Source organism: Strigops habroptila, chromosome 8 (assembly GCF_004027225.2).
Source record: "Strigops habroptila isolate Jane chromosome 8, bStrHab1.2.pri, whole genome shotgun sequence".
NCBI classification, from domain to species: domain Eukaryota; kingdom Metazoa; phylum Chordata; class Aves; order Psittaciformes; family Psittacidae; genus Strigops; species Strigops habroptila.
Window position 1 is genome coordinate 19,784,527 of NC_044284.2, and position 16,771 is coordinate 19,801,297.

At 36.7% G+C, this 16,771-nt stretch overlaps 1 protein-coding gene across 6 annotated transcripts in view; it reads right to left on the bottom strand.

Moving 5' to 3' along the window:
- The window catches only part of SPHKAP (SPHK1 interactor, AKAP domain containing), a 72,297-nt gene that overhangs the window by 45,911 nt on the left and 9,615 nt on the right, over positions 1 to 16,771 (bottom strand). For 5 of the 6 annotated variants that reach the window (XM_030494864.1, XM_030494865.1, XM_030494860.1 and 2 more), the window contains exon 2: positions 6,737 to 6,839. The exons of the other annotated variant lie outside the window; for it this stretch is intronic. In XM_030494864.1, the coding sequence (XP_030350724.1) occupies positions 6,737 to 6,839 (103 nt within the window). The remainder of the gene's footprint in view (positions 1 to 6,736; positions 6,840 to 16,771) is intronic. 6 annotated transcript variants of the gene reach the window in all.

Sequence of the window (16,771 nt, forward strand, 5' to 3'; positions counted from 1 at the left end):
TTTGGTTTGGAGGCTTGAACTCTATTGTTGTAACTCAAAGGAAAACTTGCCTACAGAATTTGGGGAGGGCAAGACTGGGACTCCTGCTCCTTTTGGTCATGTCCAGTTAATGTACCTTAAATCAGGTGATTTATATATCCCCTAAAGTATCAGCATATTTTCCTTCAAAACTGAAAGTCCTTGGAGATACTCAAAGGAGATGCCTAATCCAAATATTTTAATTGAAAAATCTTGCTAGAAGTTTTGTTCCGTGTTAGAGTGATAAACATAGATGCTGGGAAACCAAATTATTTGACTATACCAGAGTGTGCAAACTTGTACCTTTGTGATTTACTGTATCTCTCTCCACAATAGATCAGTAGTGTCCATTCTACCAGCAGCCTTCTTTCCGGGACTGCCTATGCTATGAACTCTTTATTTTTCTGTTTTGTGAGAAGCTAAAGTACTTAAGACCTTCTGTAATGAGTACTGAGCAAGTCAGCTTGTATTTAATCTCTGTGTATTGACTCAGTCCTATGACTTATGCTACAAGCTTTGCTCAAACAAAACCGAAATGGGCTTACAGATATTTGTAGACTCAAAAAGAGAAAGCCAGTTTTGCAAGTCTGATGCTTAGATTGTACTGAATTCCTTACTTGCTGGCTCTGTACTAATAGTTTTTCACAAAAAAGAGTGACTCTTAGTATTTTTAAAACAACTAGGTAACGGGGGTAAACAATAGCTGCAACAATGATGCTACTTATAGAACATTTCATATGGGTTATTGTTGTCTTCAGGCAGCAAAGTTAAGAATTAGGTTTGTGAAATGGATGTATGTTTTAGTTGTGCTTCTTGCTATTCTTGCATTGCATGGAAACAGCCTGTACTCTAGCTCTTTAGCCTTTAATTTTGATTATGTTATTTTAAAATAGAAATCTATTGCTCTACCTGGAAAAAAAAAAAAATCTATGCACAGTACTTTCCTTTACATTGCTGCATGTTTTGCTTTGACATGACTTTGTCCTACTTCAGAACACTTGACCCATAAGCCTAGATCCCTTCCTTGGGAAGAGAAGTGAGAAGAACTTGTGAGGCCTCTTCATTTCTCAGTGAAGATAAATAACTGTGGAAAGCTGATCTGGCCAGTTGACACAATTTTCTAATACTCAGGGGCAATCCAGAAGTAAGCTTATTGCCACCCTCAGTCTAACACCCGCTACAGTTTTTATCTTTCTGGCATCAAGACAGTTAGATAATTAATACTGCACTCTCTGTGTTATTCTATATTGATTGCTTACTAAAAGTCAGCAGAGGATGGATAAGGAGGTAATGGGGAACACCACAGTCTGTAAAGTTTGGCCTGCTTCAGTCCCTCCAGCGTGTTTCTTGGTACTCCAGTCTTGCTATGGGATTTCTTCTAAAGGGCCTCTGAATACAGATTTTAGGTTCATAAAGTATTCAGAAAAGTACTGTGCCCAAAGACTTTGTTCTGAGAATGACAAAGGCTCATGAATGTTTCACATCAACACCAGTGTCTTCTGAGAGACTGCTAGCTAACCTTTTTTACCAGTTAAATGACTCTGCACTCAATAAATTTTATAACCTCCTGTCTCAGCGCAAAAAGATTCCTGCCACCATAAGTAATGCTGAGACTAGATGTGGAAAATAATATATTTCATATCACAAAGAAACCATTTTCTGTTAGTGTTATAAACGATATATTTTTTTTTTTTTAAGAAATGTTTTCAAATGTGGAAATGCTGAGCCATTGTAAACTGATTTGTAAAATCTAGAATCAAGCATTTTTTTCCAAAAATTACCATCCAAAAATTACCATCCTCTGGGTTTTTTATGAAGACGTGCTCTAGGGAGACTTTAGAGCAGTCTTCCAATACCTAAAGGGAGCCTACAGGAAATCTGGAGAGGGGCTTTTTACAAGGGTGTGTAGTGACAGGACAAGGGGAATCACTTTACAACTGAAGAAGGGTAGATTTAGATTAGAGATTAGGAAGAAATTCTTTACTGTGAAGGTGGTGAGACAATGGAACTGGTTGCCCAGAGATGTTGTTGCTGCCCCATCCTTCTAACTGTTCAAGGCCAGGCTGGATGGGGCTTTGAGCAACTTGGTCTAGTGGAAGGGGTGTTGGAACTAGATGATCTTTAAGGTCCCTTCCAGCCCAAACCGTTCTATGATACATCTACACATCTGATTTCAGATTTAATCTAATTCTAGATCTTCTCATCCTCAAGGGTTGAAGTTCTAATTACCTGTTAAAACATAATTTTGCATACATAGGAGACAGTTCTCTCTAGCTCAAATAGATTTTGCTGTTACAAGCAGTCTTGTTTCATTTCCCTAAAAATCAGAGTGCATTTGTCTTCAGCCTTAATCACTTCAGATCTTTCTTTCCCAAATCTCAGTCAGTTTCTGAGAAACCAGAAATTATCATGTAGAAACAAACTTCCTGTCTCATAAGGACTTGGTGTGCACATCCAACGTTTCAGAATAGCTAGATCATAACAGATGTATATTGTAGATGATAAACCCACAAAATGAACTGGGCAGTCCAAACTTCACCTAGTTTTCCACCTGTGGGACGTTAAATGATCCTTGGTATCTCTATCTTTCTTTCAGAGGATGTTTTTATCAAGAAGTAAATACTGGTAAAGCACTAACAGAAGAAATAACTTTCCTGATAAATCTTTCAGTCAGCTCAGGCCACAGCTGACAATCTTTGGTCATTCCAGGATGGTTTATAAGTTGCAAGGCTTTATACTACATATAAGTTTATTTTCATATGTAGTTTTTCATAATAGATTTTGAAATCGGGGTAGAAATTCTTACATGGAAGTTTTGGACAGCATGTGATTTTTTTAAGTAACTTCAAGGAAATCAAAAATGTTAGCTGTATGATGTTTTCTCTAGGCCAGATTCTGCTCTCATGTGTATAAGTAGTTCTGCACATGCACTTGAGAATGCAGCCAGAAATGTGAAGAAGGTATAATGGCATAACATTTTTACTAGTGGAGGTTGGAGAAAATAGTTTGCAACAATTTGGCTTTGAAGAAGACAGGTAAGAAAACCAAAACCAGACATACTTGAGTACACACAGCAGAAGCTAGCTGAGGTCAGCAATCTAAGGAACACGGGCTGACCGAAAGTCATCTAGAAAGTTTCCAGAAATTACTTAGAAAAGACAGCACTGTGGGTAAGGGAGGCATGCAAGAACATGTGGGAGAGACCTCCTTGCATACGGTCTAGTTTTACATGTATCAAATGGTGTTCAGGAGACAGAAAGTGGCATTTGAGTAAGCAGTGGCAGGAATCCATCCCTAGCAGTGTTCAAGGCCAGGTTGGACAGAGCCTTGGGTGACATGGTGTAGTGTGAGGCGTCCCTGCCTTTGGCAGGGAGGTTGGAACTAGATAATCATAAAGTCCTTTCCAACCCAAACTGTTCTGTGATTCTATGTGATTATACATATTAGAGGTGATTATATGAATTAGAGGTGTAAATTTTGAATGAGTTTAAACTTTACCTTGTGAAATGCAAGTTTCTGCATTATGACCATTTCAGACCTGTTATTGCTCAGAATCTTTCCATTAGTACTTCTTTGGAGGAAGGATAATTTGGGCCACCCCACAATGCTGATCATATGCCTGCTATGCAAAAATGCACTTATAGAAGCTATGTGAATTTGTGGCATATTTCTTTGGTAAGACACCAATGTTATCAGAGTCAAAGACAAACATACAGTAAGAATGAATGTAATACTTGCATCTTGCTATTATGAGGCAATTCTCCCTGTTGACTAGGTGCATGTGTTTATATAAAATGGGAGTTTGCATATGTATTAAATCTTTGTGGGATATTCATGCTTTTAAAGTCCTTATACCGAAGTCCTTATAGTAAAATAATGTATGACTGTAATGATTGAAAGTTGAAGGAGCTGGTCTAAATTAACAGGGCTAATTAATTAATCAAATGCAATGTGAGAACTGGTATCTCTCAGAGATGTAACTCTATCAGTACATTCCGATTTTCATTTTTGCATATAAGCGTATTTTAGAAATATACTGAGCTGGTCTGTACCAAAGGATAAGAAACCTAAACCTGTACTACTTCAGCTGTCAGTCAGCATCCTTCTTTATGTAGCCTGCACTTTTAAGGCAAACAGTATCACTGGACAAAATTTCCCCCTCCTATCTTAGACTTCTCTTCATTATTTTCTAGTTGAGACAAGTTCTGGGCCAATCTCACTGACAAACATTTTAGCAATTTTGCTGAATTCAGCGAGGTTGCTTCTGATTTGCAACAGTACAATTGAAAGCAGAACTGGATTCATTGACCATACTTATGTCTAACAGCTGCACACACTATACTGCTGTATATCTGGTTCAGAGCAGGATCATCACACTCGGAAAATAATTCAGGATGAATTTGCATCATGCACTAAATGTGAAATCAGCAGTAATACATGGTTCTAAAAAAAAAGTTTTCCATTCTTATCTAGAGACTCAGCCGTCAGCATTACTCAGTGTGTTGTGAATCAATGAACTAAATCAGCCTCTAGCAGAGTGTGGATTAGAAAAGTCACTCTTTCCCAGCGGAAAATATTGCATATGAGTTTAGTGTAACAGCTTCCTGCTCCCTGATTTAGATCATAAGACATTAAAATACAGTAAATATCTATAACTGAGAGAACATTAAAAAGGCTCTGCTCCACAAATGAAACATCTGCGCCTTCATGGCTGATCATCCTAATTGCTTTGGTTAATTACTACTCATCAAAAAAAGATATGAAAGTGGGACATACAGAACAAGATGAGATATCAAGGGGTACATCTTCTGCATTTTTCAGATTAGTCTGTGTTCTAGCAGGCCACATATCATACGGTTTCTGACAGGAGCCCTTCATGTCACATACAATTACTCAAACCTGCAAGTCAACTGTGTAAACTGCTGCCTTGCAGCAGGAACCCATAACGTTTCTCCACCACCAATTGCACATCTAACTTAAAAATTCACTGTAACTAACAGAGGCTAAAAGAGAGTATAATGGGCTATTGGTAACTTTTTATCCTTTTCCACACAAAAAAAAAGAGAATGGTAACACATTCTGTGACAATGCTCTAAAGAAGCCCAAAACCTCCTGCTGTTTGTCAGAGGAATTGGTAGAAGCGAATCACTTCTTTTACTGTGCCAACAATCATAAAATCGACTTGTGTTACAATGAAAAGTTCAAATGATCAGACATGTGAAGCAGCTTAAAATCTTGTGGTAAAGGTAGCCTTTAAAAGAGAGAGGTGCTTCTGAGGGTGACCAAGCTGGAAGCATTTGTAAACACAGTGGTGGCACTTCAGTGCTGTGCTGCTGTCCTTCGGTCTTACATAGAATACACAACTCTGAAATTAAATGACAATCTAAGATCTTCTCCCACACAATGAATTTTCTGCCTTTTTATGCGTATATGAAGATTCCAATTAGAGTCAGCAGCATTTTTTTAATAATCAGGTACTGTTTTGCAAATACACAAACCATTAGACCAAATGAAATATTGACACTTTGTCTTTTTGGGGGGACTCAGAGAAGCTCAGTCCCAGCATATACATCACTCTATTGAGTTCTTTTTTATATCATGATTTTACATTTAACAAAATATCTGTAGACAGACAATACTCACACCCCACACCCACAGTGTGGTTTTTCAGGATGCTGAAGAAAAATCTTTACCTTCTACATGTTTTTTCTTTCTCTCTGCTTACGTATATAAATATATATAGTTGTTCTTTAAACAAACAAACAGACAAAACCACCAAACAAACCACAAAAGGAAAACATTATTATTACTCGTGGAAGGAAAAGAAAAAGGAAGAAAGAATTATAGGAAAACTGAATGAAATGTGAAGTTTTATAAAATTTCTGTGTTAGAACAAATGCTTTCTTATCAACTCTAGAATTATGCTTGTGGGAGACAACAGATCTCTGAGGGTTATTGCAAAGTGAGAGATGAAAGATGGCCTGCCCTCCTCAACAGGTCTTTGGTAGTGCCTCTTTCCCTCAGACTATACGGCAATAATCTGTCCCTGTGGAGAAGGAATAAAAGCAGTCATCCATGGTCTTCACCTGTGTCTTCTCAGTTGTACTGAAATTATCTACATGCACAAAATAATGCCAGTCATATCTGGCTCCTTCTAACGACATACATACAGGCACCCTTCCCCCCCATCCTCTAAATTACATAACTACATATAAACCTACTTTGAGGCAACAAAGCCAGCATCAGTCAAATCTATATGACCTCCTGGTTTGCTGAAAACCTTCCCAGTCAGATACGGGGGAAGGCAGAGAAGCTGTTTCATGAAGGACCCTCCACTATATTGGCCTGAGAGAAGCAAAGTTCTGGACCCTCAGACTGGATCCCAGAAACTTGCCACCTATTGAAGATCAGTCCTGAAGGTATTTCTTCCATGCACTGCTTTTATTTCGTATTCTCAGTTTATGAGGAAAAGCAGAAATCTGCAGCAGGGGATTATCTCCTGTACATGTATAATATATTTTAGGACCAGACCAGCATAGATCAGGTAGACAAAATTCCAAGATACCATAACAGCCCCCTGAATTTATTTTTCTGTATCAGTCCTTTTCTTTTTTAGGTATTGGTTAATTTTTGTGTTCTCCAATAAAGACAAAAGCTAAAAAGCAAAGCTATAACTTGGGATGTATCTGCCTTTGAATATAACAAACTTAGACGTTACCTTCTTACATGCTGTGACAGAGCTTCCCAAACTGCTTGCTGAACTGTCTGTGCTGCTGCCTTGGTGCTCTGGAACTTCATGCATCAGCGGAGATTCAAAGTTGCTGAAGAACAAAAAAGACACAGATGCCCCAAAACCTTTCCAGTGACTCGGCTACATAGATGCCTCAACTAATAACAAAATACAGTTCAGTATAGAGACGTAACTTAGGTTACAAGAAGCTGTCTATGCTCTCCTTGCTGATGTTACTAGTCTATTTATTACTCTATTTTTACATTTTGGAAGACTCTCTTGAGCTACGTACTTTGGATATGAAATAGCAGACCAGAGTCTTTTGAAGATTAGTGGATAGCATATGGCTGCCTATAATTATATCTGCCTGTCTTGAATGACACTGTAAAAAGTGGTACTAGCTTGTTTTCACAAGCAGGCACCTTGTAGCAGCAAATGAAATACTCTCTGCATTAATTCAGCTTGGTAGAAAAAAGAAATGTTTGCTGCATTTTTACCTGCCCGGATAGAGGTAAAGGGGTAGTAATTAAAATGTAAAAAACACAACAGAAGTGGTTGAATTCTGTAATATAGATGGAATAGATTGATACGGTTTAGGTTTAGAGCAAAGGTAAGTCATGCACATACTCTGTTTTGAGAGTCAGTTATATACAACAGATGCAACAATATTTGCTTTGGGACTGTGCAGATGTGAAATACAAACCCCATAGAAACAAGCTCCCTCAGCCAAGTTATTTGCATGTACAGTTGGTACCACCCCTCACACTTATTTTGGAATAGCTCAGGCCAGTCTTGTAAGATCTCCCTCCATATAACAGTCAAATTGTTGCAAGCTTTCTGAAGCTTCTCTTTCTGGACATGATGTGATTACAGTTAAAGATGACACAGTGCTGAAGCGTTATTTCTCCAGGAATGTACTAAGGAAAGAATGCCCTACACATTCAAGTTCTGCTTCCCAAATTGGGTTGCCAGATTGCTTTTAATTTATTGCAAGTCATCTATGAGAAGATATGGAACGCATTGTGATAGACCATAACAAACAACCAGGTTAACTAGTAATCTTTCATCAGTTCCAACAGGCTAACAGACCATGTGCGATTTCCTTGTATGCTCAATTAAAAACTAAAATGCATTTTCATAAGTCACCTTTGCTGGATCTTAAGCCAATATGTTAAAAGGAGGTTGTTTCTACTTTTTGCCTCAATCTGTCAGTAAGGCTACCCTTCTCTTAAAGATTTATATACGTATATTTCATTTGATATTGCTTAGGACCAGTTATGAATATATCCACTCCCACTGATAAATAACTTTGTCAATAAGAATTTTGTTGATACATGTGGTGCTATTCCAAAATTATTACTTTTTTAAAAAAGTATCTGTATGTATCTGTATGCTGGAATTAGAAAAGTGAATGAAAAATATATAACTAACTTAGCACTTATTAATTGCGAATTGGGGAAAAGCTTCATGAATTGCATGGGATGATTGAATACAGATGCACAAGTGAGACGAGTAGGTTAATTGACTTCACTTGAGAAGTGTGATATCGCTTAACACTCTCTAAGATACGAGCAACATTTGCATCTAGGAGGGAGACTTTTACCTGTTTACGAAATTCTGCTGTATTGTTCATATTATCTAGATAAAAGGTAGCTTTTCTGGGCAGTATTTTTTCTGGCATTTGACAAAGCAAAATAACATTTTATAGGCCTTATACAGAGTTCTTTAACAAAATGAGGGACATTAAACATATGAAGTTGTTCTGGTTTTCTACCTTCATTAAAAATAAACCCTCATATTCAGAGGGTCAGATATTGTATAAGTTAAGTACCTTCCGTCCAGCCTCTGCACTAAGTACAGCTCAGTACTCCCAGAAGAAGCTGTGCACTGCCTCTTTTTATAAGATGTACCACTTCTGCAATCTAATAGTAAATTACAAATTAAGTCTGACCTTCAGGTTGAAGTACAAGAGCCATTGTTTTCTCCTGCTCTTCACTGAGAGAAAGACTGAGTGGTTTTGCCATTGCTTTGCCCTACAGGGAGTTGATATGCTGATAGTGTCTATTTGCTCTCAGTTACACTGTGTGCAGGGAACTGAACTTCTAGTGAATCAAGTGTTGCTGAGTCTAAAAGCAACAAAGATGATAGTGTGGCCACTAACTAAAGGTCTTTTTTGGACCTTCATTAAGCAGTGCAAATAGAATAGAATAGTGCATTAAAGCATAGCTGGAAAATATAGTTGAGGAGTCATGTTCTGGAGTATAAATAAATTTGTGCTTTCTCTGGATGATGCTTCAGTAAACAGTAGCACATTATGTGTTCCACACAGAAGTTGTCTACCTAGTCATGTGGAAAGCAGAAAAGATCTTTAAAATCTACTTAATCCTTTAAAATCTGTGTTATTTCCAAAATAAGCCCACTTTTCATTTGTAAATCTAGAAAAGTTTGCTAAAAGTGCATGGTGAGTGAAAGAAATGTTACACACCTGGGTCTTCCATAACTCAGAACGGTGCAGGGTATGAGGTTCTGTCTAGATACCTTCAGATTCATGGGTCTTTCTTTCAAAATGGAACACAGGTTTGGCTTTTCAACACCTCTTTTTCAATTATCCCAGATCAAGGTTTCTTCTCTTTCTTTATCCCCTTCTAAGCTTTATTTTTCAAAATGTATGTGATATTTCAAGAGACCCTCCTCAGGCCATACAGCTCTGCCACCTTCGCTCTGTAGCAAATCCAGTAAGATAAACCTACTTTTCATTAACTCCCAAGAGAAAAACTATTCTGTCTTTGAGAAGCTGCCTGCTCTCATTAGTTTCTCAACAGCAGGAAGCTGAAAGAAACTGCTGTGGAGATGTAGCCATCTCATCATCAAATGATAGCTATGTATTCACCTACTATATTCATTACTTCACTCTAAGAGTTTATACAAAGCTGTTATCTTTTAAGACTTATAAGGCATATGGCACAGATCTGAGACTTTTCACTATAAGATAAAAAAGCTGCTGAAGGTTTTAGGTCCTAATTCTCACCTTGCCTTGGATTCCCTTGTTTGTTATGTGATGGAGAATGCTTATCTGACTTAGATGTGCTCATCTGATTTGGAACTATCACTGTAGGCCACAGGCATAAGAAGCAATCTCTGTCAAAGGATGGCTCATGTGAGAGATCCTAATTTACAATTCAGTTTTTGAAACTGAAGCTGGGAACCTGGACCTATGACCCCATAGGCGTTAAGAAGTACGCCATTTTCACATTGATATTTCCTTCACCAGAAAAGTCTCCACAGTCCGTTATTTGCCACCAGGTGCTGTCTTACTGATTCATGAATTTGACTGATACTTTTTTGCTACAAAGCTAAATGCTCTCATGAAAAATACAAACTTCTTTTTGGAAATTAGAGAACTGTAGAAAATAGTTATGAGGTTTATGGCACTAACTGTAATAACACATCCTTTATTATTGACCAAAATGCAAAACAATTGCCTCTATTTTCCTACTAAATAATCCAAAAATACTGACCTTGGTGACTCAAGACTTAATAAAAGAAAAAAACAACCCAAAACACCGCAACTGCTCCTAAAAATAATTCTCTTCTTTGCAGATGTGGCAGATGGTGCTACATCAACTAAGATGAGGCAATTTGAAGAATTCCCCAGGTTACCACTAAAGAAAATTAATCTTGTGAAGCAATATCAGAAACTTCAATTTCCTACCATCTTGCACAAGCATAACCAGCTTCCAAAAATATGCTGTTCAATAATCTTTCCTAAGGAGCAACTTCAATAAATAATAAGTGACCATTATATGTATTTTTTTGAACCAATCCTATCATAGCCTAGTGCTTTTCATCTTTTCATTATGATTCCTAATCTCAGCATTTTGAACATATAAAACATACTGATCCATGAAAAAGATAATCTTGATGAAAGAAGCAAACTGAACTAACACTGCAAGGTTTCTCAGTACAATTTACTCCAAGCTATTGGAGTAAATTGAGAGTTGACAATCAAATGGTTACATCTGTAATGTTTTGCTAATATTGTACTGAACCCCATGAACAACAGAAAAAGGAATGGATTTCATTTTGGAATAAAAATTTGAGACAAGAAAGCATGGCAAAACACCCTAGAATATTCTTATCTTTACACTCACAAATCTATTTGAAAGCTACTCAGAAACTGAGGAAGGTAGCTAGCTTAATCCAGACCCTAAACAAGCAGCAGTTTTAAAAGGCATGCCGCATTCAAACAGCATCCCTTAACTTCAAAGCCTTTTTGAAGTGGACAGACTAGTCACACTCTTTCTTCATGCTACCTTTCAGATTTTATGATTTTAAATTTTACCTTTACATGTAAACAGGTCAACAGTCACTAGCAGTAAAATCTTTAGATGTAACAGTGTCAAAGTTACTATTTTAATCCTTATAATAGTTTTTTATTCAGTCTGATCTATGTATATACTTCAATCAGAGCACAGATGGTTAGTCAAGCAGAAGTTCTATAAATACCTCAAACAAACATCTTTCTTGTTATGGATTTGGAACCTTTATGCAGAATATAATCACTGGCAATATCAGGGTCTGATCTTGTAAGGTATTCATAGATTTGTTTCAGTTTCTCTTGGCTACTATTGACTTCACTGGGAACTGAAAATACTGAATACTTCCCATTGTTATCAGAGCTGAGTGTCCAACAGGTATAGGGTTGGATTGCTAGTTTTACATATCTGTACTAAAAAGAGTAGAAGTTTAAGTGCTTTATGTTCAGATTGCTCATTTCTTAATGTCTGTTTGGAACTCTTGATTTACATTTCATTTTTACCTGTGACACAGCTGCAAAAAGCCAGGTCATTAGTTAAGTTTTAATGAAAAACAAGAGCAAAGATAATGCATACTATGGTACACCACACAACAAAAAAGCCTTTTCCTTCCATGTTCGTATGTTCAAGCCCTGAACGCCCTTTATTCCGCTCTAAATTTAAAAAAAAAAAAAAAAAGGCGAACAAATCTAGAAACCTCTGCAAGAATTAGCAATGATCAGCCTTCTTTCAAATCATGTTTTAAAAATACTATAAAAAATACCCAGACAAGTTTTACTGAAGAATGAATGTAAACCAAACTAACTAAATTTTATATGATCTACTTAGAAATAGTCCTTCCTTCCTTTATTTACTAATTGAATTATCAAAGGAAAAAAACAAGGTTTTATGTAGAAGTCTGACAAACTTCCCCACATTCAATAGTTATGGCAGGGTATACTCTGATGAAAGAGTTGACAATCAAATCAAATCATAGAGTTGGCAATCAGGACCTGAATGACAGGTGACCATGTTGGAGCTTTTTTGATGTTTAACTATATTTCAGTAGTTTACTGGCAGAGAGACAACCCAGTATCAGCTGTGCTTTTGCACATAGCTGATAGGCATTCTGCCTTTTTCCCACCTATCCTTGGTTTTGACATGACTTTAGGACAATTCCTGGTGGACCTTTGTTATGCTGGTAGAATAGCTACTTACTAAGAAAGCCTTCTAGAAAGGACAGGCTTGGACCTTAGAAGAGACTACAGAAAAAGCACACAAGAAACCATGAGATACCTTCCTGGTAGGGTGCATAAGGCAATGAAAGAATATGCCTAGAATGATATGTAGGATGCAGTATTGGTAACAATAATTTTTGAAAAGTTCCTAATTTCAAGGATTTTTAGAAGGTATAAAAAGAAGACCTGGATCAACAACTAGGTACTAGACAAGGTCTGATGACAAAGAATGACTGAACCTGGGAAAGATTAAGGAACAGACCATTAGATTCCTAGACGGCAAAGGACTGCACCTTGCAGAGGTGGACTGAAAGATAGTCAAGACTGCTTTTCTGCCCTAAAAGCAAGGAATTTAGATCTGAGATCTATACTCAGATCTGGAGTGCCAACTAGGCGGGAAACTAAGGCACTGTTGAGGTTTGACTGCAGGAAAGATAAGATTCTTCAAACTAATTACTCTGTATGTACATAACTTAAGTGGGCACCGCTGATTAGGAAGTGGGCAGTGCTGATCAGGAAGATGGTTTTAGAGAGATAAAGACTGAACTCACTATATCTAGTCAGAAGTATTACAGAAAAAACAGAATAAGGCAGTTTCATTTCCTCTATAGGAGAGCAATAGGTTTGCCACTATTTAAGCATACTAAGTCAGCAAGAAGCAATATAAAACCAGAAATATTCTTAAAAAGATGTCCCACAAAAAATTCCTTATTCACTCAACATATGTAGGTATATGCTACAACAGCACTTGTCCTTGTGCTATAGAAAGGAGGGCATAGAGGAAACACTTGGTTTTCATCTCAAACAATGTTCATGACTGTTCAAGACTGTTCATGACTGTGTATTTATTAAGCAACTTACATTATAACTGCACTTTTGATGGCAACGCTATTCTTAATATAGATTATGTTGTTAGTGCAGCACAGTGTAATATGCCAAGTATGTTATATTATTTGATCTTACTTCTTTCAAAGGTAATAGAAAAAACATTGTGACATAGCTGGAATCTGGTGAAATTTGGTCCAAATTAAATACATAAGAAATGTGCAACCTTCTCCCACAGATTTCAACCAGAAATGGAAATTCTCCGCATTTTTCAAGATGAAGTCAAAGATGTTGCAAATTAGGCTTTCATGCCATAAACCACAAATTTTTTAAAGTCTGTTTTAAATGTCTCTTGTATCTGACAAAAAACTTGTGTTCTTTGACTGCTCCTCTCATCCTTTTCCTATGCACAAACTGTCAGGTTGGCATTTCAGGGGAACCAGTAGAACATGACATAGTAAGAAAGGAGTGATTTTGTGTGGAGGATGTTAATCTTGGCTTAACTGATTTGCTGAGTATTTTCTGGCATCTTGTTTATATTATATAGCCGAACCTCACAGTCAGGCTTCTAAACCTGCTTTTACCATTGACCCATGCAGCGCACTTCTGATTCTGAGCATTAGAGCAACAAGAGGCGACTACTGACAAAACAAGCTGCATGCTCAATAAAGTATTACACTATCGACACCTTTCCTTAAAGTTTACCTTTTAAAGATCTCAAATCTACTCATAAAAGCTTTTCATTTTTTAAATTCAAGGCAGATACTACATATTTCTGAAAGGATACATGACGAAGATGTTCATAACTTAAAAGTGAATGCGTGTCATGATTTTATTTGGATAGAAAATGCATGTAGCTAATCAAAAATTGATCGCTGTTGCACTGTTTTCCTATTTAGATTGATTACAAATCAAGTAGACCATAAAAGTGTTATTGAAATTTGGTAGGTACTCAGGATTATATGCGTGATAGGAAGGTGAACAGAGCTTTCATGTTTTGAACAGTGTGTTTCTAACGTTCGTCAGTTTCTGAAATTCTTTGTACCAGATTTCCTGAGAAATAATAAATCTGGCTTTGGAAATCTGAGATTAACAAAGGACTGACTTGTCCCCAGATATTTAAGGGAAAAGCTTGAGAATTTCCTACTGTCACAAAATCACTTCAACCAATTTTAAAAAAGGTAAAGGGCAAAGCTGTTACTGAAAAGGGACTGGTGATACTGGAAAAAAAAATAATTGTTAAACACTGAATCTGAATTATACAACAGGTTGAGCTCTTGGAAGAAAAGTATGTGTATGACCAGTCAAGAGGCCATCATATCATGCTGTATAGTGTCCTTCATTACAGGTCATGAGATCTTAGAATTGACTTCAGCATAGCATAGTTGAAGATGCAGTTTTTCATATCACAGAAGTTAATGTTGCTGAATCTTAAAGGAAATGATAATAAAATATTTATTCTAACTGCCCGAAGACTCCCCAGCCACCAGTAAGCCACAGAACTAATCAGCAAAGCATTTCAAGCTCTTTTTCCTTTTCCTTTTCTTTCTTCTCTTTTTTTTTTTTTTCTTTTCCTCTTCCTTTTCCTTTTTTTTTTTTTTCTTTTTTTGGGGCTGGGGAGGCGGGAGCATTTCTGAGGTACAAGTCGATCAAAGTAGGAGAAGAAAGAATAGGGTGAGGTGATCTTATCATCAGAAATCTGCGTGGCATGCAAATAGCTGAGCTGGCGTTATACCAAGTCTTCTATTACACGAGGACAGTGCTACTGCAGAATGATCCCTCCAACCACCAAATAAACATGTTAGCTTGTATGGTGGTTCTAATTCATGAAGGGAGTAGCATGTTAAGTGAAATGGACAGATTACCCTCATCCTCGACATAATGGTGGCTTGCAGATACGTTGATGAGCCACCAAAGATATTTTGATATTCTTTTTGGCAGCAGATCTAAGTAGGTATTTTGAACCCACTTGACTGAATTCTTCCCTTCCGCCTACCCCTGAGAGAACCAAGACTTTGGTGCTGTAAGCAAATCTGGAAGCTTTGGTAGATATTCTTCCATGGAGAGTCTAAGCTTTTTCCTCAGTTCTCAGAAATAACATTACCTAATTGCAAAATCATTTCTACAGCTGTAAAAAATAAGGAAATTCATAGTCTATTGTCATTTACTTCCTTGGACAGGCAGCTTCACCCACACATCTCTATATTAAAAAAAAAATTGGTCAAACCTACTCTATGTATCTGTGATGTTGGTCCCTACTAAATTTAATTTGATTATGGTAAACATTTTACTTTAACGGTATTTCAAGTACTTTCAAAAGTACCTAACTAGTAAATGTATTATTTCCTCAACTCCATTCTGGTTTCCAGCTCCTTTTATCTGAAAGAAAGCCAAATTGGTTTAGATTCCCGCTAAATCTTTCAAAACGTTTAAGATTGTAATAGTGTTCAGAAAACAGTGTGTTTTTACCTTAACTAATGATAAGTAAAACAATAGGCTAAAAATAAGGGTCTTCATCTAAAATATTCATAGAAATTTCCTGTTCTCTTTACTACAGTATTGTTTCTATGACCACCTGCACTTATATATGTAAACTATCTAGTTAAAACATCAGGGTACATTCTGAAGTTATTTTAATGCCAAAGAATACATTCTGTCATTGCGAATTCAAAACAAATCTAATTTTATTTCACATGCCTGAAATATTCCTGAACAATTCTGATTCACTACTAATATTACAAAGAAACTAAAATCTTAACAATTTTGATGCTAAGTTAATATGTCAATAAATAGCAAGCTATGATAACTTAGAGAAAACAAGGCCTCAAAACCCACTTGTTTAAAAGTATGGGGTATTTGAAAAAGCAAATAACGTTGTCAGAGATGTGAACAAAATGAAACTGCCTCTAGTTATCTTGGCTTCTAATATGATACAAAATGATTTTGTATAATTTTGTCAAGATACTACAAACATTGTCTTTGGTTTAGCTTGCTTGAATTTGTGAAACTTTTTTTCAATGTACTGCAATGTGAGTAACAGGATTGAGTAGTATATAAAGGCAATGTTTTCAGTTTTTTTCCTATCTTATACCAGCCTAAGGAATAAAGATTTCAGTCCAAGAAATTGCGATTGAGGGGCTTTATTTTGGGCATGATGAATCCTTCTTCTTTCTACCTCCTAAGATCTACTGACTTTCTAACTATACGTAAGGAACATAGAACATTTTCTCTGAGTGTCTAAAGGTGAATCAGATCAATGTGTTGTTAATTAAATTAATCTCATTTTTCCACCTGCTGGCATGATATAGATAAACTTCAGAGCTCTTTCAGACACTGTGTTGCAATGAACTCAGAGTAACTATGAAACTGTTGTGATAACTGGGCTTGAAATGCTTGACTTGTTTTCACTGGGATGCACAAGGTCCAGCAGGACCATCTGCACCACTGAGCTCAGGTTAAGCTTTCAGATAACCTTAACATTGCCTGCAGTGTGATTAACTGAGTACTTGCTTAATTAGTATTCTTGCATTTACACCTAATGCAAAAATATAGACCAGACTATGTGTAGACATGGATTTTCAGCTATCCACTGAGAAATCAAGAGGCAATTTGGTTGCAGAGGATCTGAGCGAGATTAAATTGCTCTTTGATGTTACTAGTTCTTT